Source organism: Dreissena polymorpha, chromosome 11 (genome assembly GCF_020536995.1).
Source record: "Dreissena polymorpha isolate Duluth1 chromosome 11, UMN_Dpol_1.0, whole genome shotgun sequence".
Classification (NCBI taxonomy): domain Eukaryota; kingdom Metazoa; phylum Mollusca; class Bivalvia; order Myida; family Dreissenidae; genus Dreissena; species Dreissena polymorpha.
This window is the reverse complement of record NC_068365.1, coordinates 27,229,196-27,254,406: the sequence shown is the minus strand read 5'-3', so window position 1 is coordinate 27,254,406 and position 25,211 is coordinate 27,229,196. Positions and strand designations below refer to the sequence as shown.

At 36.7% G+C, this 25,211-nt stretch overlaps 1 protein-coding gene across 3 annotated transcripts in view; it reads right to left on the bottom strand.

Moving 5' to 3' along the window:
- Positions 1–2,362: 2,362 nt before the first annotated feature.
- LOC127850313 (protein Son-like) overlaps positions 2,363–25,211 on the bottom strand; it is a 30,654-nt gene continuing 7,805 nt past the window's right edge. Inside the window, exons 2-14 of one of the 3 annotated variants that reach the window (XM_052383268.1) lie at positions 23,529–24,489; positions 22,367–22,613; positions 17,920–18,345; positions 17,452–17,553; positions 17,026–17,114; positions 13,848–14,017; positions 11,992–12,240; positions 11,391–11,501; positions 10,115–10,234; positions 6,432–6,579; positions 5,320–5,385; positions 4,694–4,809; positions 2,363–3,316 (exon numbers count right to left, since the gene is read on the bottom strand). In XM_052383268.1, coding sequence (XP_052239228.1) covers positions 3,179–3,316; positions 4,694–4,809; positions 5,320–5,385; positions 6,432–6,579; positions 10,115–10,234; positions 11,391–11,501; positions 11,992–12,240; positions 13,848–14,017; positions 17,026–17,114; positions 17,452–17,553; positions 17,920–18,345; positions 22,367–22,613; positions 23,529–24,468 — 2,922 coding nt within the window. In that variant the 5' untranslated portion in view covers positions 24,469–24,489 and the 3' untranslated portion in view covers positions 2,363–3,178. Of the gene's footprint in view, positions 3,317–4,693; positions 4,810–5,319; positions 5,386–6,431; positions 6,580–7,279; positions 7,385–10,114; positions 10,235–11,390; positions 11,502–11,991; positions 12,241–13,847; positions 14,018–17,025; positions 17,115–17,451; positions 17,554–17,919; positions 18,346–22,366; positions 22,614–23,528; positions 24,490–25,211 lie in introns of those variants that run through there. The other 2 variants (XM_052383269.1, XM_052383270.1) reach the window with 2 other exon arrangements.

The following is a 25,211-nucleotide window of genomic DNA, read 5'->3' as shown; positions in this document are numbered from 1 at the left end:
ATGACCTTGACGGATGACCTTGACCTTCCACCACTCAAAATGTGCAGCTTCATGAGAACGCCGCTTTGAATTTATTTTTTTTTACCTTGAAGGATGACCTTGACCTTGAACTTCCACCACTCAAGATGTGCAGCTTCATGAGATACACATGCATGCCAAATATCAAGTTGATATCTTCAATATTTAAAAAGTTATGGCCAACGTTAAAGTTTTCGGCAGACAGACGCCATATATTTGATATTTAACCTTGAAGGATGACCTTGACCTTCACCTTTCACCACTCAAAATGTTCAGCTCCACGAGATACACATGCATGCCAAATATTAAGTTGCTATCTCCAATATTGAAAAGTTATGGCCAATGTTAAAGTTTTTGGACGGACAGACAGACACCATAAATTTGACATTTGACCTTGAAGGATGACCTTGACCTTTCACCACTCAAAATGTGCAGCTCCATGAGATACACATGCATGCAAAATATCAAGTTGCTATCTTCAAAAGTGAAAAAGTTATGGCCAATGTTAAAGTTTTTTTCAGACGGACGGACAGACTGACTGACATACTGACGGACAGTTCAACTGCTATATGCCACCCTACTGGGGGCATAAGAAGTATTTTTTTGGGATGGGGGAAGGGGGCGGGTATAGTGTAAGGGTGTGGTGGTCATTTACTAGATGATCTTTAATGAAAAAAAATAATGGGGGGGGGGGATTGAGGGGGGGGGCGTGGGGGATGGTTTTGGTGGAGTCTATTGTGGTATGTTAGGTAAGAGTTGTTTTGTCAAAGTATCAATCGAATCTAATCATAAGTAAAGAAGTTATGGCAATTTTAGCAAAATTTAATAGTTTGACCTTGAGAGTCAAGGTCATTCAAAGGTCAAGCTAAAATTCAACTTGCCAGGTACAGTACCCTTATGATAGCATGAAAGTATTTGAAGTTTAAAAGCAATAGCCTTGATACTTTAGAAGTAAAGTGGATCTAAGTGGATCTAAACACAAAATGTAACCATATATTCAAAGTAACTAAGTCAAAAAAGGGCCATAATTCCGTAAAAATGACAACCAGGGTTTTGGGTCACTGTGACCTTGACCTTTGACCTAGTGACCTCAAAATCAATAGGGGTCATCTGCGAGTCATGATCAATCTACCCATGAAGTTTCATGATCCTAGGCGTATGCGTTCTTGAGTTATCATCCTGAAACCATTTTACTATTTTGGATCACCGTGACCTTGACCTTTGACCTAGTGACCTCAAAATCAATAGGGGTCATCTGCGAGTCATGATCAATCTACCCATGAAGTTTCATGATCCTAGGCGTATGCGTTCTTGAGTTATCATCCGGAAACCATTTTACTATTTCGGGTCACCGTGACCTTGACCTTTGACCTAGTGACCTCAAAATCAATAGGGGTCATCTTCGAGTCATGATCAATGTACCTATGAAGTTTCATGATCCTAGGCCCAAGCGTTCTTGAGTTATCATCTGACAACCACCTGGTGGACGGACCGACAGACCGACCGACAGACCGACCGACCGACATGAGCAAAGCAATATACCCCCTCTTCTTCGAAGGGGGGCATAAAAAGTGGACCTAAACACAAAACTTAACCAAATTTTCAATTTTCTAAGTATAAAAAGGGCACATAATTCTGTCAAAATGTCAGTCAGAGTTACATAACTTTGCCTGCACAGTCCCCTTATGATAGTTAGTAAGTGTTGCAAGTATGAAAGCAATAGCTTTGATACTTAAGGAATAAAATGGACCTTAACACAAACTTAACAAAAAATTTCAATTTTCTAGGTATAAAAAGGGCACATAATTCTGTCAAAATGCAAGCCAGAGTTATCTAACTTTGCCTGCCCAGTCCCCTCATGATAGTAAGTAAGTGTACCAAGTTTGAATGCAATAGCATTGATACTTTATCAGAAAAGTGGACCTAAACGCAAATCTAAACCGGACGCCGACGCCAAGGTGATGACATTAGCTCATAATTTAAAAAAAAATAATAGATGAGCTAAAAACCTAAAATAGGGGCACTTTTTGATGAAAGCAAGCCAATGGCTAAACCATTATCTATTCATGAAGAAATGTCAATAGAACTTGTCCTTTTTTTCTCTAATTTTGAACTGAACGTTGGCAATTAATTTTGTTATCTTAACTTTTACTTTACAATGCCTCACTTTAAGTGGCTACAATCAAAACCGTATTAACTCTGATTAGTGTAAAATACATGTACAGTAGTTTTGTGCTCAGTATTGACAATGTTGGCTGCCTAGCTGCTAATGCCACAATTCTTCTTCAAAGCAAAAATAGCAAACAATGCAATGTTTTTGGAAACACTAGAAAATATAAAGCACTTATCTTTACCTTTTATTACATACAAAACAACACAATTATCCAATTCAAAATATATCAGCATTAATCAAATAAAAATCATGTCCTTTGAAAAAAGGCATTGAAAACATTTATAATTAAGTTGTTATCCTACAAAGCTACCCACAGGAAATCTAGTATTTCAAAATGTGAATACTATTGAATTCATGTTTATCTCATAATGTTTGTACGAAGGTGGTAAATCACAGATACCCCTAATGCCACATACTTTGTCAACCTATATATCACCAATTACATTCATCATGTACACAAGCAAAGGAAGAAACTATGGCAACTGCTTGACCTCCCTACATAAGATACAATATTTTCAAACTCAACACTTCATAAGGAACTAGGCTGAATATATCAATTCTGCTTCCACCGCATGTGTAGAACAAGTTCCACTGCCATCCCTTTATTAATGTTGGTAACTCATTTGGCTTACATCTTATTCATAACCCTTTTAGACACTAGTTCTGTTTCATTCAATTGATAGCCACCTGTTATTTTCTATTGAACTGCCGAGCACAAGATACATTCCTGCAACTTTTTAGACACCAATCCCTCTCCATTTCTTAGTCACACTTTCCCGTGACTGTCTAGACAACAGTTTAGTTAATTTTTTTTACACATCTTCCATTCCTATCAGCACAAGTTTGACCCTTTAAGCATGAGTTCCATTCCTATCAGAATAATTCCATTCCAATCGGCACAAGTTCCATTCCAAACGGCAGACATTCCATTCCAATCAGTAACAAGTTCCATTTCTACCATTTGTAAGGCACAGGTCATTGCCAATCCTATAGCTGGTTGGGCACCATCTCTGTTCGTGGTATGAGCCCCAGGATCTGCAGACACACAGAGGCCGCCTGAGCCTTGGCCAGCTTCTTGTTGTTGCTTGTGATGGAGGGCTGATAGTCTGTGCCATTCACATGCACCTGTAACATCATGGGATATACATTTGTAATGATAGTCTGTGCCATTCACGTGCACCTGTAACATCATGGGATATACATTTGTAATGATAGTCTGTGCCATTCACATGCACCTGTAACATGGGATATACATTTGTAATGATAGTCTGTGCCATTCACGTGCACCTGTAACATCATGGGATATACATTTGTAATGATAGTCTGTGCCATTCACTTGCACCTGTAACATCATGGGATATACATTTGTAATGATAGTCTGTGCCATTCACGTGCACCTGTAACACCATGGGATATACATTTGTAATGATAGTCTGTGCCATTCACATGCACCTGTAACATCATGGGATATACATTTGTAATGATAGTCTGTGCCATTCACATGCACCTGTAACACCATGGGATATACATTTGTAATGATAGTCTGTGCCATTCACATGCACCTGTAACACCATGGGATATACATTTGTAATGATAGTCTGTGCCATTCACGTGCACCTGTAACACCATGGGATATACATTTGTAATGATAGTCTGTGCCATTCACGTGCACCTGTAACATCATGGGATATACATTTGTAATGATAGTCTGTGCCATTCACATGCACCTGTAACATCATGGGATATACATTTGTAATGATAGTCTGTGCCATTCACATGCACCTGTAACATCATGGGATATACATTTGTAATGATAGTCTGTGCCATTCACATGCACCTGTAACATCATGGGATATACATTTGTAATGATAGTCTGTGCCATTCACATGCACCTGTAACATCATGGGATATACATTTGTAATGATAGTCTGTGCCATTCACGTGCACCTGTAACATCATGGGATATACATTTGTAATGATAGTCTGTGCCATTCACATGCACCTGTAACATCATGGGATATACATTTGTAATGATAGTCTGTGCCATTCACATGCACCTGTAACATCATGGGATATACATTTGTAATGATAGTCTGTGCCATTCACATGCACCTGTAACATCATGGGATATACATTTGTAATGAACTTTTCACTATGGTACACTTTGTTTTGAAAAAAATAATTAAGCTGCAATATTGTATTTACAAGAAAGTCGTTTTTCAGCCCTGAAAAACCAATATTGCCAGTTATTTTCAAAATAATCTGAAAACTAAATGCAATGTGTGTGTGTGGTTTGGTCTTTCCTTTCATATCAGTGGCATCATTAAGGTGTACTTGCCTCAGGAATATCAGTTCACATCTTGAACAGACCTTACTACATGATTTTCATTTTACTGCTTTGTTTTTTCACCAATTGACCACAATAGCCCAACAGTTCACCAAACGGAATGCAAAAGAATCTGCCCCTTGAGGTGAATCCAAGCCTTGGGTAGCCCAGCATACCTTAAATAGAAAGTCCCTCATATGCGAGGGCCCACTCTCGTGTATCATGTCGTATCTCGGAGCTCCCCACTTCCTCTTGTTACACAGTTCCCCCAATGCAGACACAGGGTGTTTGCCTGCAATGAAACCCATACCAAGTGTTAATAGGAGATATGTGGACTTAGTTTAAGTCAAATATTATTGGTGTGTGGTTGTACCAATTTTGATTATTTAGTACCATATACTTCTGCAATTAATTAGCATAATCCTGAAGTCTGTAAATGGTTGTTTAGTTAACTCCACAATGGTAAGGAATTAATATGAGCATACATATAAGTGGTTTCCTATCTATGTCTAGTAGAATGTGTTGTTTACTGTATGCACATTATATTAACATCAAACAAACAAAATATGAAGTCCACAGGTCAATCATATGTTTCTAAATTACTTATATAAATTAATACATCTTGTCTAAAAAATCTATATAATTCTTTACGAAATCTATAGAAAGCACTAAGACCCAATTTTTCCCCCGGACATTTTGAAAATCTGCAAAAAAGTTATCACAATTTATACATCCATCTTTCAAATGATTCATACCACAAGAATCATGCATATACACGTACAATTAACCTGAATGTCTGTACCTGAGAGGTCTTTAACCACTGGAGCCTTGGCAGCTGGCTTCTTTCCTTCTCCTTCTGTTACCAAGCCTAAAAAAAGTGAATTTGGGGTCCTGGTAAATCGAAGACCTTTCGACATATTTAAGTGTGGATTTTTTTTTTAAACAAATCAGACATTCCAAAACTTAACAAAACACCTGAAATAACTTAAACATAAAAGTTAATGCTAACCACTTGCATTCCTTCTTAAAATGTTATGCAATTCTACAGTATTGAGTAGGACTGGCCCCTGGACCTTTATTTAGCAATAAAACAGGTCCCTAGACCTTTATTCACCAAAATGTTCCTCAGACTACAGAATATTCTTAAAATCCTGATTATTCTATACTGTTTAATGCACATTTGTTGATGCTTACTTGTCATTCACCACCTCTAATTAAAATATTTTTCATTGCAAACAATTTGATGCAAAGATAAGAAACATTTGTACAATTGTAATATGCAAACTCTGATGTCATTTTCCTCGAGTCTAAGTCTATTGTTTATACTTACATCCAAGTTTGTGTTTGGGAATACGGACCTAGTGCAACTAATCTGAATGTGGCATACAAGTAGTTTAAAAAAAACAACATTTTGTACCAACACTTTTTGTTAATAAACGTAACTACCACATAAAATATAAATTTTGAAAAAAAAGGTTGTCCTGACTATGGCTATGACTTAACATAGCAGATCTCGTTATTAAAGTAGCAATCTAAAACAGACACCAAGGCAAGGCAAAGCATGTTTTTCTGACTGGTCAATTGTCTGATAGTACCATCAGCCCCCGCCCAATTGTTTAAAATTTGACCTCCTCTGAGAAAACTGGGCTTAATGCATGTGCATGACCTGTTGTCACAGTTTAGCCTGTGCAGTTTGCACTGGCTTATCAGGGACGACACTTTCCAGTTTAATGGTATTTTCCCCTTAAAACTTGGTCTCTTCTTAGCGAAAATCAAATTCATGTGAAAAGTATCATCCCTGATTAGCATGTGCAGACTGCACAGGCTAATCTGGGACGACACGTTACGCTCAAGCATGAAAAACCGATTTTCCCACAATGAAGCTAAAATGTCTACCCTTGGCAACTGCTATACCTTTTCTGTCAACCTTGAAGTCCAGCATGAGTGGTTCCTTCTGCCCCTCGTTGTTCTTGCCAAGTCCCTCTCCCTGCTTCCAACCCATCTTCTGCAGCAGGTACATCCCTATCCCTCCCCTCACGGGCGCTGCGCTCGTGAACACGTCCTGAAGATATCCATGAACTCTGTCATAGGCTTGAGCTTAGAATTTTACTCTGACAAAAACTGGAAATCCTTGCGACAGTTTTATTTCATTTGAGGTAAATATTTACATGCCAAAATGCAATCGATTTTTCCACACCCAAAAAATGATTGCTACGTACAGTAAATATTTTTGTATGTTTATTTACATGCATAATTACAATAGAAACCTTCTATTACAACTTGTTGTTTTTTTTATTGATATAAGCATGTTTAAATACTATGTGTGGCATAAAATGTACAATGGATTTAAATTTTCTATGATTTCAATAACAACACTGTTAGAATATTAAATACTTCACATGCCTTTTGAAATTGAGATTGATCATAGACCTTTAATCAATTCACTCAACAGGCCCAATAATAATGCACAATATCGAATTTAAGAAGAGTTTCAACCAAAACCTCTTTTTACCCAGAAATAGCAGATATACCCTAAGAAAACTTTTTAAATTAAAGGCTTAAGTTGACTTTTTCTTAATTTTTTTTTTAACTAAGAGCTCCACTGTACCCAAGAAACTTTTAATCCAATCTTATTTCAAATTTAAAACAAAATATTTTGCCTGACAAACCAGCAGAAAACGCAATAACACTTTGTACATGTTTATAAGAGTAGATTTTTGAAAGAAGTGTAATCAAGGGTATATACTGCTATTTCCACTTACCCCTCTGTGTGTTCCGGACAGATCAGACATGGGGAATTATGTCTGCTGCTAATGCGCCCTGTCCATGAAGCCGGACATGCTCAACTGTACAAAGTCATCAAGGGCCTACAAGGTCAGGAGCAGAAGCAATACTGAACTAAGTGCACTTGATACTTGGTTACACTTAGATCAGTTTTGCTGCCAGCCCTGAGGTTTGTGATCTCTAAGACAATGTATGGTCAGAAGGTTCTGCCATGTGCTTGCAATTGTTTGGCTTTCTTAGAAACAGGTGCAATTTAAATTATTATGCTTAGCTCTTTTTAACCCTTTCAGTGCGGGAACCGAAATTTGAAGGCCTTTGCAAACAGTTTGGATCAAGATGAGACGCCACAGAACATGGTGTCTCATCTGGATCCAAACTGTTTGCTATTCTGATAGTATTTTTTGAAAAAAAATCAAAGAAATGCTAATTGTAGAAATTCAGCAGACGACATTTTAGCAGACGACAAATTTCCCAGCATGCAAAGGGTTATGATTGTAAAGGCAATAAAAAATATCAGCATCACATGGCAAGACAAGCTGTATACATTATCTTAGAATCACTTAAATCAGCCTCATGTTGCATGTTCATGTACCAATCGATTGTTAAAAATGGAATTTGGTTGTACGCCTGTAATTTTTTAAGAGCTCCTGAAATAAAAGAACTCCATAAAGAGCCCACATTATCTCTCAAGAAACTGACATCATTCCCGTACAGATGTAACATGTATTTTTATTTGATTCATGCTCTAACTAAATCAATGTGTGTGTATTGTGTCAATTATAAACAAGAGTACCATGCTGGACCTGAGTTGCTCACCTAAGTTTGAGGTAAACCTATAATCAAAACTGGACTAAGTGACATAGTTTTTGGACACACATGACTTGGCTTAAGTATTGTCAAAATTAATATTTTATCAAAATTGTGTTACAAATGTAGCTTCTGTAGTAGTCACGAGTTTTTTTTATAAAATTTAAACAGATGGCCTAGTTTTAGAACGCACTTGACCCTGATTTGAACTGAGCCACATTTTGTCAAGATTGAGTCATGAAACAGAAAGCATGAATTAGCTTCGTTTCAGGACTAGTATTAGACCAGGAGTTCAGACCAAGTTTCTTGTAGATTGGGGGTAAAAATAAGACTTCTAACAGGTAGCCATATATAAAACAATGCCCTGGCCCCTGGTGGCCATCTTTTCAATGAAACAAACCATTTTCAAATTTAACTGAGCTATCATTAGATAAAATGTCCTGACCAAGTTTCATGAAGATTGGATCACAAATATGACTTGTAGAGTAATCCTAGGTGTCGCTATAGCCATGTAAGGAAACAAAGTTTTAGACACTTAATAAACTATTAACAAGCATGAATCAAGCACAAATAAATGTTACATATGTACGGTAAATTGAAGCTGTATGTTTAGAGATAATAAGGCTCTTGTCACAAACTGATCGGAGTGTCTCGACAGTTGTTCTGGGAATGCCTCGAATTCTGCAAATAAAATGCAAGTGATTCCAATTTAGAGATGTCTGCTTGTATATACAAGATTAATGAAATTATTCAGATGATACGAGTCCAGTAGGAAAATCAAAGATGGAGAATTGGGAAGAAACTGCAGTTTCGGAAAATGAATTATACGTATGGATTATCTCTGATAAAATTTTAGTACAAACATAATCAAAGGACAAAAAAATAATGAATTTCATTGTTCTAACAAGAAACAGTCGGAGACAGGTGATGCTCCCCAAAGTTTTTTTTGTCACAATATTGCACTTTATATTCAGGCCCCGTGTTCACAAAACGATTTTGCAATCAAAAATCGATTTTAACTGACATCGATTTTCATTTTTGCCTATCAACTACAATGGAAATCCATTTTCTATGACAAGCAAAATCGATTTTCGATTGCAAAAAATGTTTTGTGAACACGGGGCCAGATAAAAGAAAACGTCTTGAGGGGCATAACTTTGGGCAAAATAATACAATTGATGGTTTAACAACTTAAAAATTTCAAAGGGGCCATAACTCTCTAAATAAATAAACTAACCATAACCCACAAATAACATGCGCATCTCCTCAAGGTAGTTAAGCTTCCCATAAAGCTTAATTGAATTCCAGTCAGTAGTTGGGGAGAAATAGCCCGGACAAGAATTGCACTATATGTACAGTTTATAGAAAATTTCAAAGGGCCATAACTCTGTGAAAAATCATCCGACCATAACCGTCTTATAATATGCACATCTCCTCTTGGTAGTGAAGCTTCCCATAAAGTTTCATTGAATTCCGGTCATTAATTGCTGAGAAATTGCCCGGACAAAAATTGTGCATGGACGTACACACGGACGGACGGACGAAGCGGCGACTATATGCTCCCCCCAATTTTTTTTTGGGGTAAGCATAATAAAGGAGTAAGAGTTATGGTTCTAGTGCACTAAACATACTCCTTCATGAGATCTACCTTCCTATTAAATTTCAAGTTGATAACTCTTTTAGTTGTTGCCATGTGCTCCAATAAATTCAAGCACACAAATTAGCAAAGGGCAATAACTATACAAATAGTGTAGCTAGAGTTTTTTTTTGTTCACTGCACTTTTCCTGATTGAGATCTACATAACAATGAAATTCCTATTAGTCAAGCATTCTTCATATTCCAACAGAGATTATCAGCTGTTTGGGGAAATCATACCCATGTGATATTATAGACTTTTCTATATCCTTGCGACTTTAAAAATGTATTTACAAGCAGGCAAGTCTAAACAAGAATCACAAATAGATTCACATAAGTTAATACCACAGCACCTTGCCCCACACAGTACCTTTTTCACCCAGGCCTGTCGCTTCTTGTCACCCATGAGCTCTTCAGGAGACAGGATATTGGCCCCTGTGCTCCCTATAAACTTCCCCGGAAGGTTCTTTGACTGGGCCCACTGGCTTGCCTTATAATTAACACGGCATATTGTTAATACAGATGCCACAAAACTCTTCAGACAATCTAACAATTTTTTTTTTAAGTTGTGCAAACATTTGAGATATTCTCACCTAAAAGCATGTGTTTCTCATAAGATAGACCAAACAATTGACAAGATTATTACAAAGTCAGACAATTTCACCATGTTTCTGACAGATTCTCAGCAGTAATTACAGAATTTTTATTTACACCTTGCATTTTTTTACACTACATATTTAATAAAACAAACTAAGAACTGTATTGATTTCATTGACAATCTATTGTATCGACAGCATACATTTAAAGATCAAGGTTTTCATTTTTTATATAAAGCACACATTTTATTTCCTCACCTTACTTAAGTAAAGTTTGTTTCATAATTTGAAGATCCGGCCATAAATAATATTATAGATATAAATTTAATTGATCATAAACAAATACATGTATTAACAAAGTGCAAGTTCAGCTGCCGCAGCAGGAGATAAACGTTTTTTATACCATAAAATTGTTTTTTGTGTGCAAAGAACCAATTGCAAACAAGATGTGTTTGTGAAACACTATGTCCCCATATATTTGACCTTTGACCTTGAAGGATGACTTTGAGCTTTCACCACTCAAAATTTTCACCACTCAAAATGTGCAGCTCCATAAGATACACATGCATGCCAAATATCAAGTTGCTATCTTCAATATTGCAAAAGTGTACATTAAATGAGCGACTTTGACCCATGTATTTGACCTTGAAGGATGACCTTGACCTTTCACCTCTCAAAATGTGCAGCTCCATGAGATACACATGCATGCCAATTATGATGTTGCTATCTTCAATATTGTAAAAGATATGGCAAATGTTCAAGTTTGACGCAAACAAACAACACACATACCACACTTTCTAATACACATATTTTACTGGGGTGAAAATCCTGCCAGAGGACTGTAAACAACACTTATGCTTTATCCCAAAGGTATGTAAATCCTTGAGAATATTGTACATCTGCAACTGGTGCAGGCGCAAAACTGCTCCATTTGCAGATGCATTATTTTGAAACCAAATGACAGTTGACTGTCTAAAAATTTTAATAGTATATGATCTCAATATTATGAACAGAGATAATATATAAGAATAGCAGATTGAGCTGGTTTACCTTGCTTTGAGCCTGGCTCAAAATCATTTTAGCCCTGATATCATTCGGATTCTCCTGTAGTTTCCTCACTGCATTCAACCGTTCAGACACAATAGCACTAATATCTACTGGCTGAAAAACAAAACAAAATATAGTTAACAAATACATGTCTCCTTCTGGTCTGTATTAACATTATTATAACCACCGGATTTACACTGAATGATCATCTCACAATGTTTATGTTCCTTTCATGTTAAGAAGCATTCCTGCACATGGAAATGTTATGGCTAATGAACTGAATAGACATTTTAAGTGCTTCAAAAGCTATCTATCCAGCTGTATGAGATGAAAAATTTGAAAATATAAGGTAAAAACACACACAATTATTATCAATTTTAAAATATTTGTAACAAAAATAAAATAAACATTTCAAAATTTTAGGATAAGGGCCCTATCAATAGAATAATGGAAACATAGCTAAAGTATACATGATGATCATAATTTACACTTGGATATCAAAACATTATGCATAGTTGGATAATGGAACAGATACATTTGACTATAATCAGATTAACTAATATGAAAATAAAAATCATAATCATCAAAAAAACTGACATATCACCTCAACAGGTGGTTCTTCAAACACTTTGACTTCAGGAGGCGGGGGTGGGGGAGGCAGAATTGCCGCAAATCCACCAACAGAGGGAGGAGGGACACCAACAGGCATTGGAGTGACCTTGGGTTCAGGCTCTACTGGTACCCACTCTTTGTCTCTATGCTGGGAACCGCTGGAGACAGGAAATGTTAGGCGGAGCGTGGCAGCATTCGTAAGCCTCTCCTGAGGAGTCACCACTGGTAGGGTCTTGGCATTCTGGCAATGGACAGATATGGAAACTGTCTTATCAAAAGCTTACAACAAATTTTAATAATGACTGAAATTTTAAGCTCACAACAATAATACAATGAAGAGAATATGTTTTTTATACAAAGGCCAAGTGAAGGAATAACATAAAATGAACAGAACAAGACTATTATCAAGCAATATTGTCCCCTACCGGTGAAACTCCACCATTGTCAGATTTTTTTATATTTGTTGCCATAGCAACCAGAATTTTTGACGTAGGAACAAAATGAAATGATGTGCATAATCTCCATATTGCCATCTAACCATGTTTCAAGTTTCATGAAAAAATATTAAGAACTTTTAAAGTTATCGATCCAGAAAAGTGTGACAGACTGACTGACTGACTAACTGACTGACCTACTGACGGACACACAGAGTGCAAACCATAAGTCCCCTCCGGTTTCACCGGTAGGGGACAATAACTAAACAAGACCTGTTTTTGTGAAACACAATTCCCCCTACTGCATAAAAAACCTCCGGCAAACGGTAATTATAGAGAAAATGTCTAAGTACAAGGACAATAACTTTGCCAAAAAAAGAATGGACCTGAATAAAACTCACACTTCATCTGTAACTCATGTAGGTTGACTCACATACCTAAAATCAGCTCAATATCTTAAAGCATTTCTTAAAAAAAATAATCCGGAAAACAGAATGCCAGACAGACAGATGGCTTTATGCCATCCTACCCGGGGCATAAAAAACACTTATCATATAGTTCTTATCACATATTTAGGGATTAAACTTTGTCTTAAAGTGAATTGAAATTTGAATTTGTCTTAAAATGTTTTACAAAATGACTCCAGAGTTTTTACACAGAATGTGTGGGATCACTAGCAAATAGCCTATTAATTTTGCTCAGGGCACCTGTAATTTTCAACAATTTCTGTCCTCAGTATTAAAAGTTTTCAATTAACAAGGTGACTAACATGAGGTAAAAAATGTAAGTTTTAACCCTGATTTTGAAGGGGCAAGATCTCTTAGCCACTTCGTATATGAATAATGCCCCTTTTCTTAAAATGTGACACATCTGGGCTTAGTTTTAAACTGCCACTATCATGAGAGAATGTTTGGTTAATACCAGTAAAACTATCATAGTTTCCAATTCAAAATTAACATAACAATTTCTCTCAGGAGCAAAGTGAAAAAGGGCTATATGCAACCAACAAAACCAGAGTAACTTGCAGTCTGTTTAGGTTTTAACCCTTTCAGTGCGGGAACCGAATTTTGAAGGCCTTTGCAAACAGTTTGGATCCAGATGAGACGCAACAGAACGTGGCGTCTCATCAGGATCCATACTGTTTTCTATTCTGATAATATTCTTTGAAAAAAATCGAAGAAAATGCTTATTTTAGAAATTCAGCAGACGACATTTTAGCAGACGACAAATTTCCCAGCATGCAAAGGGTTAATCTTTTTGCTGCTCATTAATACTTTACAATTGGAAATAAAGCTTTATAAAGTTTATTTTAGTAAGAAAGGTCTTAAATTAGATTTTCTAAAGGACTACAAACTGGGTCAAAGTGCGTTTCTGAGCAGTAAAGAGTTAATGTATAAGATAGCTTGCCACTCACTGGAATATCAAACTTGATAGCAGGCCCCGCCTCCTTGACCTTGAAGGGGTGGTGAAAGTCATCTTCATCCCCTGAGCGCGCAGGCTCCTCTGAGGACGATGACTCGTATCCCTGGTCGTAGCGGAACTTCTTACGCTCCTGCTCCTTCTGCTGGATCTTCTTGCAGTATTCTGGGGGCAGAGATTCAGGAAAAAACCATGAGTGATGTAAAACAATAAGCACCACCAATACAAGACATGTGTTCGTCAGAAACACAATGCCCCCTACTGCGCCGCTTTGAAATAAAATTTCTATTTATCATTTGGCAGGTATAGAAATAATCTCCCTTTAAAGCTTATTACTTCCTTTGGATTTTTGTCCAATCCATCGGGGGGGGGGACATAAGTCCACAGGTATGTAATGAACCCTACCATTCACAAATTAGTACAGGAAAGAAATGATAATTATATTATAAAAAAAAAACTTTGACAAATCATTTGAGTTATAAATAATCAAAATAGACAAGAAAAATGTGTTTGTCAGAAACACTATGTCCCCTTCTGCGCCGCTTTGTTTTTTTTATTTGTTTGACCTTTGACCTTGAAGGATGACCTTGAACTTTCACCACTCAAAATGTGCGGCTCCATGAGATACACATGCATGCCAAATATCAAGTTGGTATCTTCAATACTTCATGAGATACACATGCATGACAAATATAAGGTTGGTATCTTCAATATTGCCAAAGTATTCATAAAATGAGCAGTTTTGGCCACATATATATAACCTCTGACCTTGAAGGATGACCTTGACCTTTCACCACTCAAAATGTGCGGCTCCATGAGATACACATGCATGCCAAATATCAAGTTGGTATCTTCAATACTTCATGAGATACACATGCATGACAAATATAAGGTTGGTATCTTCAATATTGCCAAAGTATTCATAAAATGAGCAGTTTTGGCCACATATATTTAACCTCTGACCTTGAAGGATGACCTTGACCTTTCACCACTCAAAATGTGCCGCTCCATGAGATACAGATGCATGCCAAATATCAAGTTGCTATCTTGAATATTGAAAAAGTTATTGCAAATGTTATAGTTGGAGCAAACAGACCAACGTACAGACCAACAGACAGGGCAAAAACTATATGTCCCCCACTATAGTGGGTGGGGGACATAAAAATCTGTACAGTAACTGTGAACAGAACTTAAATTCTTGGTAAGGAAATATATAATCTGAGATTTATATTTATATAAATTACTACACTTGAAAATAATTGTCTCTAACAAATCTCTATTTTTAGAAGCAAATAATTAAAAGCCACTACCGTGACTGTAGATTCACCACTCAAAATGTGCAGCCCATGACATACACATGCATACCAAATATCAAGTTGCTATGTTCAATATTGAATAATTATCTTCCTTTAAAGCTTATTACTTCCCTTGGATTTGTATTTTTGACCTTAGACCTAGAAGGATGACCTTGAGCTTTTACCACGATGTGTTTGTCAGAAATACAATGCCGCCTACTGCGCCGCTTTGATTTATTTAACAAAAATATATAATTTGGCGGTCAGATAATTATGTCCATTTAAAGCTTATTACTTCCCTTGGATTTGTTTTTTCAACCCCGTGACCTAGTTTTTGACCCGGCATGGCCCGTATTCGAACTTGACCTAGATATTGTCTAGATACAACTTCTCACCAAGTTTGGTAAAGATCGGATGAAAACTATTTGAAATAGAGAATAAACGAAAAGTGTGACAGACTGACAGACAGACTTACAGACAGACTAACAGACGGACAGTGGGAAAACTATATACCCCCTTTTCTTCGAAAGAGGGCATAAAAAGGCCACCAGCCGTTCACTTGTAAATTTAAGCCCAGCTCTGCAAAAACAGGGCTTACTGCATCCCAAACAACACAGGCCAATCTGGGACAACACTTTACGCACATGCAGTACACCATGTTATCCTAAAGAGTTGCTCATTTTTGTGCTCAATTCATTTGAAAATTTTGGCTTGCTGAGTCAAGTGCAAATTTGATTAATATAGCAGAGCTCCAGATAAGGGTCGCATTTTTGTAATTACGAATTATTTTCAAGTCCGTTACGCTTTTATTTTAAAAGCTTGTCGTACCATTAAGAATGACACAATCAAGTTACGAATATTATTTAACATCTGTTCGAATTGATTTTTATTGAGTTCTTTTCGCGTATTAAAAAAAATATTTTCAGTACTCATATAGAATGGTTATCGGGTTTGTTTAACAAAACGCATTTTTTCCAATAAAAGCGGCGTGTTCTGTCAAAAAACAATGGCGGCGCCCAGAGAGCGTCCTAAAAAACTGCAAAGCGTGCAAAAACACATTTTAAGATATTGTACTCAAAGTTAGCCAAAGTTAAATGTTAAGAAAGACATTACAGAAAAGATCTTTTACCATGATCATGTTGTATGTTAAGTTGCCCACACAGTCGGAAAAGCTAAAAAAATGCGACACGACGGGTCCAAACTTAAACAAAAAAAAACATTGAACGAGTGGAAGGGACAATTCCCGTGGCTAATCGTTGAAAAGATTGAAGGGGAGACCAGTTTTAATTGTGAAATATGTAAAAATTCATCGAAGGCATGCAATCTAAGTACAGTTTGGGCATATGAAGGTATTTGAAAAATAAAATTGTATAATACTGAATAGACACTGTTGAACTCGTATAAATAAAGTTGCTAGTATGTTTATTTTGATTTTTTGCATGAAAGTAACCATTATTATTTATTTTTAGGTCATTTAGAAAAGTTAAGAATTATTTTCCAAAACTTGTATTAAGTTATTAGTCTATTCCAACAGTACTTCTTTTAAAAAACAATTAAAGGATAATTGTGATGATATTATGTCTTCTGGTAACCTTCCTTGTGGGTTCTGTTCGGCAAAACACAAATACAAAAGAGTCCATATAAATTCTTCTTTTTTTTCAGAAATGTGTTAAAAGAACCAACCCAAGTGGCCAATTGGTTACAGAGTAGTTAAAGTGAATTGTAAACTATAACAATAACAGACTATGATGTCCAATGCCAACTCATCAGAGAATCTTAATCTTGAACACAAAATGCTCAAGGGAGCTATTAGCTGAACAATCTTTTGAGCTCTGAACAATCTGTATTAGTGGTGTGAAAATGTTGTGATGGTCCTACCTGTTAACTCTTCCACTGACTTCCCCCCAGCCTTGACTGTGACATCCAGCTTGACTCCCACTGCTTGGGCATTGTTCAGTGCATTTGCCCTGAAAAATCAATGGGTTAAAAATTACTATGGATTATATTGAGAACTAGCAATTACTAGAACTGCACCATATCAAAAATTCTATATTAATTTGCTTTGGCCAAATTTTATCTAAATTTGTTTAAATCATGAATACTTTCAAAAGCGAAGAATGTAGCAGTTAAAATGTATTTATTGTACACAAGTTATTCTGATTTGCAAAGCTGGCAAACAAGTGAGATCACGGATATCTTTAAGACATAAGACGTTAAATTAATCAGCCAAAAGTGTTTGTTTACAGATACTAAAGCTTTTGATAATGCTTTTTGAAGATATGGGCTCTGGATTAACTAACTTACATGGCAATCTCCCGCAGTTTAGCCTTGTCAATCTTCAAACGAAGATCTTCCTTTCGTTTCTTTTCCTTGTCTGGACTTTTGCTTCGAGAACGGTGACGATTCCTTAAATTAGCAAAATATGCAGCATCAATGCCACTGTTGCATGGCAAACTGAATATGTTAGCCCCCCCCCTCCCCTCTCCCCTATAAAGTTGCATAATCAACTCAGTTTATTGTAAATCTGTAGAAGACAAAAAATTCGAATTATTATACAGAATTATAAATTATAAAATAATACAGTTTTGATATGAGCTTTTTTAAACAGGTACGTTTCAACTAATGATCAACTAAGCCAAATAATATTTTTATTAGCACGTAATGCTTTGATTTGTAAATAAATACCATATCCTTCTTTATTAATACTTTTCCCATGTGTGCAGTGCTTTTCCTGAATAGACCTTCATCAAATGAATTATGTTTAACACTCACTTTTCTTTTGAAAACTTGAAGGCATCAAAATCTCCATATTTACTTCGCCAAAATCGGTCAGGGCTTTTGCTCTTTGATCTTTTACTTTTTGACCGTGACCTGCGATGTCGTGATTTATCTTTTGACTTTGACCTGTGATCTCTTGACTTTGCTGATCTAGATCTACGACTTCTTGACCTGGAACGCTGACCCTTTGACCTTGACCTTCTACCTCTTGATTTTGACCTCTTATCCCTGGATTTTGACCTCCTCTTTTCTCTGGATTTTGACCTCCTCTTATCCCTGGATTTTGACCGTCTAGACCCTGTCCCTCTACCGTGTGACCTTGATCGTTTCGACCTTGACCTTTCCTTGGATCCTGATCTATGTCGTGACCTTTCTTTGGAACGTGACCGTGACCTTTTGCTTCGCTTAGGCGATCGAGATCTACAAACAAACAGTGTAATTAAACAAGAGGGCCAAGATGGCCCTAGTTCGCTCACCTGAGAGGAGTCGTTTCATTCAATCTTTACCAAATGTCAAACTTGACCTAGATATTGTCCAGACAAACATTCTGGTCAAGTTTCATCATTATTTCATCTGCGAGTCATGATCAATGTACCTATGAAGTTTCATGATCCTAGGCGTAAGCATTCTTGAGTTATCATCCGGAAACCATTTTTCTAAGTTAAGTCATCGTGACCTTGACAGCCATTGTGTGAATACGTTTTTTGGCACTGTGACCTTGACCTTTGACCTAGTGACCTGATTATCAATAGGGGTCATCTGCAAGTCATGATCAATATACCTATAAAGTTTCATGAACCTAGGCATAAGCTTGATTTATCCTCCAGAAACCATTTTACTATTTCAGGTCACAGTGACCTTGACCTTTGACCTAGTGACCTCAAAATCAATAGGGGTCATCTGCGAGTCATGATCATTGTACCTATGAAGTTTCATGATCTTAGGCATAAGCGTTCTTGAGTTATCATCCATAAACAATTTTACTATTTCAGGTCACCGTGACCTTTGACCTAGTGACCTGAAAATCAATAGGGGTCATCTTCGAGTCATGATCAATGTATCTATGAAGTTTCATGATCCTAGGCATAAGCCTTCTTGAGTTATCATCTGGAAACCATTTTACTATTTTGGGTCACCGTGACCTTGACCTTTAACCTAGTGACCTGAAAATCAATAGGGGTCATCTACAAGTCATGATCAATGTACCTATGAAGTTTTATGATCCTAGGCCTAAGCGTTCTTGAGTTATCATACGGAAACCATTTTAGTTACTATTTCAGGTCATCGTGACCTTGACCTTTGACCTAGTGACCAGAAAATCAATAGGGGTCATCTACGAGTTATGATCAATGTACCTATGAAGTTTAATGATCCTAGGCCTAAGCGTTCTTGAGTTATCATACGGAAACCATTTTACTATTTTGGGTCACCGGTACCTTGACCTTTGACCAAGTGACCTGAAAATCAATAGGGGTTATCTGCGAGTCATGATCAATGTATCTATGAAGTTTCATGATCCTGGGCATAAGCGTTCTTGAGTTATCATCTGGAAACCATTTTACTATTTTGGGTCACCATGACCTTGACCTTTGACCTGGTGACCTGAAAATCAATAGGGGTTATCTACAAGTCATGATCAATGTACCTATGAAGTTTCATAATCCTAGGCCTAAGCGTTCTTGAGTTATGATCCGGACACCATTTTACTATTTCAGGTCATCGTGACCTTGACCTTTGACCTAGTGACTTGAATATAAATAGGGGTCATCTACGAGTTATGATCAATGTACTTATGAAGTTTAATGATCCTAGGCCAAAGCGTTCTTGAGTTATCATCCCGAAACCATTTTACTATTTCGGGTCATCATGACCTTGACCTTTGACCTAGTGACCTGAAAATCAATAGGGATTATCTGCGAGTCATGATCAATGTATCTATGAAGTTTCATGATCCTAGGCATAAGCATTCTTGAGTTATCATCCGGAAACCATTTTACTGCTTTGGGTCACCGTGACCTTGACCTTTGACCTAGTGACCTGAAAATCAATAGGGGTAATCTGCGAGTCATGATAAATGTATCTATGAAGTTTCATGATCCTAGGCATAAGTGTTCTTGAGTTATCATCTGGAAACCATTTTACTATTTCGGGTCATCGTGACCTTGACCTTTGACCTAGTGACCTGAAAATCAATAGGGGTCATCTGCGAGTCATGATCAATGTACCTATGAAGTTTCATGATCCTTGGCCTAAGTGCTCTTGAGTTATCATCCGGAAACCATCTGGTGGACAGACCGACATGAGCAAAACAATATACCCCCTCTTCTTCAAAATGGGGGGGGAGGGGGGGGGGGGGGCGGGGCATAATGAGAAAACTGCCCCCCTCCCAGCAGCCATGTTATTCAACTGACCTGAACCAATTTTGAACTCAACTCTCTTATCAAGGAAACAAATGTTCTGAGCAAATTTCATGAAAATTGGGCCAAAAATGTGACCTACTGTGTTCACATGTTTTCACTAAATACATATAGAGAAAAATGCCCCGCCCACTGGCGGCCATGTTTTTTCACCGATCCCGACCATTTTGAAACTCGTCCGAGATATCAATAAAAGTATTAAAACCAATGTTTTGACCAACTTTCATGATGATTGGGCAAAAATTGTGACTTCTAGAGTGTTTACAAGGTTTCTCTATAGCCAAATAGGGAAAACTGCCACTATATACATATAGAGAAAAATGCCCTGCCCACTGGTGGCCATGTTTTTTCATTGATCTCGACCATTTTCGAACTCGTCTGAGACATCAATTGAACCAATGTTTTGACCAACTTTCATGATGATTGGGCAAAAATTGTGACTTCTAGAGTGTTTACAAGGTTTCTCAATAGCCAAATAAGGCAAACTGCCCCGCCCACTGGCAGCCATGTTTTTCAACGGATCGAAACCACTTTTGAACTCAACCAAGATAACATTAAGACAAACATTTTGACAAAGTGACATAAAGATGGGGCATGCAATGTGACTTCTACAGTGTTTACAAGGTTTTTCTTTTTTTGTACCTAGTGACCCAGTTTTTGACCCCGCACAACCCAGTTTCGAACTCGGCCGAGATTTCATTGGGACAAAGCAACTGACCAAGTTTCATGAAGATGGGACAAGAAATGTGGTCTCTAGAGTGTTTACGAGCAAATGTGTATGGACGGACGGCCGGACGGACATACAACGGACAAAGACTGGTCACAAAAGCTCAACTGAGCAATCAGGTGAGCTAAAAAAGCTATTGGTGTTCAAGTATGTTTGTTTTCAAGAATCATAATAAGTATACAGATGAAAGAATACAAATTCTTTGAATCAGTGTTTGTTTTTATGCCATAAATGTATCTTATCATGCTATTATTGAGCTAGGGACACATACAATTCTTTGCCTGTGGTGTCATTGAGATACAGCAAAAATTTCAATCAAAAAATGACTTTCATTCAAATGTCTTTTCTGCCTAAGAAAATAGAAATAGAAATGAACATATTCATGTGATTTCATTTTATCATGTTACTATGATATTGCAAGTTTGAGCTAATCAAAGAAGTCAGAGTATTTGATTTTTTTGTTTTTGTTTAACACAACAAAATATTCAATTTTTGGAAAGTATTTATTACATTTTCAGCTTTACTTTTAACATTTATTTGATATAGGAAGTATAATTATTAAAGAGATATTTAAGTACTAAACCACATACAAAGATGCCTATTATAAAATTCAAATATTGCAGGGCCCTCAATCTATCAAATCTGCAGCCGAATTTCGGCGGCAGTCCCCCACCTGAAAAGCATACTTTTTTCCCCTTTGGGGGGGGGGGGGGGGGGAAATTCCCCCTAAAAAAAAAAAATTTTTTTTTTTAATAGAAAGATGTGTCTCATCTCATGGTTATTATATCTCAATTCTATTTCAATCTAATCTTTTCAAACATACTAAATAATGAAAAATGCAATGAATTTAGTGCAAACATGTACAAATGTAATAATGAGAGAGTAAGTAAAAAAATCCCCAAAAAAGGGAAACGCCGCGAATATTCCCCCTCCTAAGGGCTGCGGACCCCTTCCCCCATAGTAGTGTGAGGGCGCTGTATTGTAATTCAAGCAAATCTGATTGGGACTAGTCATTTTTGTAGGGCTTTGGTGCAATATTGGGGAAACCCCATTGCTGTTTTGATTCAAGTGCTAAAACAATTTTAAGACATCAATCATGAACATAATTCTATCAAACATCGTTTACATAGGGGTAAATAGCTTAACAGTATTAAAACCATGTTTGCTAGTAGAGTTGTAAATGAACATAAAAAGATAAACAAATGATTTGCAAACCTAACACTCTTAGCCTTAAATCACGATTATTTTGTTTGAAATTGAAGCTGGTTTTAACAATGAACATGATAAAACAACTTACTTTGAGCGACCAGAATCTTTTCTTTTATTTCGAGAGCTTTCTCTCTCCTTTTCTTTAGAAGAGTCTTTCTTGTCTTTGCTTTTACGTTTCTTTTTTAGCGTGTCTCTCGATCGCGTACTTTTCTCTCGTGGCTCGGAAGTGAGACCCTGCAGTGAATCCTGGATGGAACCGGTTCCCGACACTTCACTTCCGCCATCAGAGTCCTGGGAGTGAGTCTCTGCTCCTGAGGATGACGACACAACCTCACCTGCAGTTGGACACATTACACAGTTTAACCCTTTGCATGCTGGGTAATTTGTCTTCTGCTAAAATGTCGTCTGCTGAATTTCTAAAATTAGCATTTCTTCGATTTTTTTCAAAGAAATCAGAATAGCAAACAGTTTGGATCCTGATGAGACGCCACGTTCTGTGGCGTCTCATCAGGATCCAAACTGTTTGCAAAGGCCTTCAAAATTCGGTTCCCGCACTGAAAGGGTTAAGAAGAAATGCATAACATGAAGATGGCTGGTTCCCTTCAGTTAAACAGCATACCCATTACTAGGTCTTGAGATGTATTTCATGACCCAAATACAGGTTGAAATTCATACAAAAACGAAAAATCTACTTACTTTATCTGTAAAGTCTGACTTTTCAATAGAAGGCAAAGGGCTGTTATTCTAAAGCTACTGATATCTTATAAATAGTTTATTGCACTTATACATGTAGCAGACTATTGAAAGAATTATTATGTAGATAAAGCATTCCACTAAAAAACGAAAATATCGCAAAAATTCCCCTCATCACATTTCTATTGATGGCTTCACCTCACCCCCAAAAGAGAGTGAAGGCCATCTGAGGTGTGCGAAAGTACACTTCTGTCACAGTCACATAAGATGAGCTTGTGGATGGAGTCCTATCACATTAATGGGTTTACTGGGTTATTGTGTATTTTCAATAATATGGTATTTAAAAAACTTAAGGGGGTGATTGTGTATTTTCAATGTTAGTTGGTATTAAAAAAAAACACTAAAGGAACTATCAGTTTCCGTTATACTTGTGATTATTTATACCTAAAAACATGTAAAAATATTGTATACAAGATATTTATAGTTGCTGATATAATATTACTACATTGTATATCACTTTTGACAACAAATTTGTATAGTGACAAAAAGAAACCTACCATCTTCTAAACGCTTTCCCTTTTTGATAATTTCACCAGATTGAATAAGCTCAGCACTTGTAGCTGTTAGTTTTATACCAAAGTTTTTAAAACCAAGTTTAGGTTTCTTCGCATCTGCTTTGGTATCTGGTTTTGAATCTGGCTCAGGAATGGTTGGGGGCAACATTGGCCCAAATACTGGAAGATTACTGTCTGCTTGAGACATTTTAGTATCGTCTTTATAAGATGGATTTGTTGAATTTTTTAGATATTCAGTGCTGTCGGTTGCCTGCTTTATTGTATTCAGCAGGCTAGCCTGACTAGACTCTAACTTTTGAGCAGGGTTAGATACTTCAGAAAGGCGATTTGGGAGACCAATAGCTGATACATAGTCATCTGGTGTGGAAATAGGTTGAGTTTCACTATTAAAAAATTTACCAATATTCACACTTTTTGTGTTCACCCTTTTATCTGTATTTTCTTTCCATAAATCTTTAGTTTCCTCATTTTTGCTCTGCTTCATGGATTGCACTGGAACCTCAATGGTACTGATTTCTGCGTCCAGAACTCTGCTCATTTCATCATTGAGTTTATCTTTAGCAGACAGCTTGGACTTCTTTTCCTCCCTGTCTGCACTTTCATTCTCTATTTGTCTCATTTTGGATGCTATAAACTCTTTAAATAAATCATCAACAACTTGTCCCTCATCTTTCTTAATAGCCTCTCGCTGCTTTTTAAACTGCTTTTTAAACATGTTGAATTTTTCTATGGCAGACAGTGCCCCTTCATTTTCTGACTCCTCTGTTTTAGCAGTAAATTTCTCTTCGCCGTCATCTCTATACTTGTCCTTGTCTTTGGATTTGTGTTTTTGTTTGCTGCTTTTCTTGGACTTTTTATGTTTCTTTTTATCTTTGTGATCATCAGAATCGGAGTTGCTGTCTCTGCGATGTTTGCTGTCCATAGTTGTGTCTAATCAAGGAATCTGAATGAAACAGTAAAATGTAGATGACCATCACTGATAATTGTAAGTTCATAACATAAAAACTCTAGGAAATGAAGCATGTTTTGTTAAAAGGACATCTTTAAATTTGAATAATATAATTGTAACAGGGTATCAATAATTATTCTTCTGCTGTTTTAATGACTACAAATCACAATAAGTGGCAATATTTTGACAAACTACTGGCTCCCCATAGTAACCTTGATAATACCTCTATGCTGATATTGGAATCATACAAAGATACCTGATATATACTGGAATATCCTATTATTTAGCAAAAATAAATATCTGCACAATCTGTGAAACAATTTTAATCTTTGGCTGAACTTGGGAGGAGTGGAATGAAAAAAAAGTTTGTTGAAATTGTTTTGAAGTTGTTGAAAGAAAAAATGTAATTTCTGATCAAAAGGTTTACAAGCCGCAGAAGGTTATAGAATAAAAAGGCCAATTAACAAATTTTGAACCAAATTGTTGAATAGAAACAGTAGTGTTCAATAAGTTGTACAACGTTATTGAGAAGTTATTTTCATCCTTTTGGGAATTGGCAGGGCCCTCGTTTGGCCGTTTTTACCGCCGAATATCGGCGGCTTCCCCCATGAAAAAAGTATACTTTTTTCCCCTTTTTCAGCAAAAAATTCCACCTCTAAAAAAAAAATGTTTTTTTTATGTTGTTTTTTTTACTTGTATACCTATGTTACCAGCTG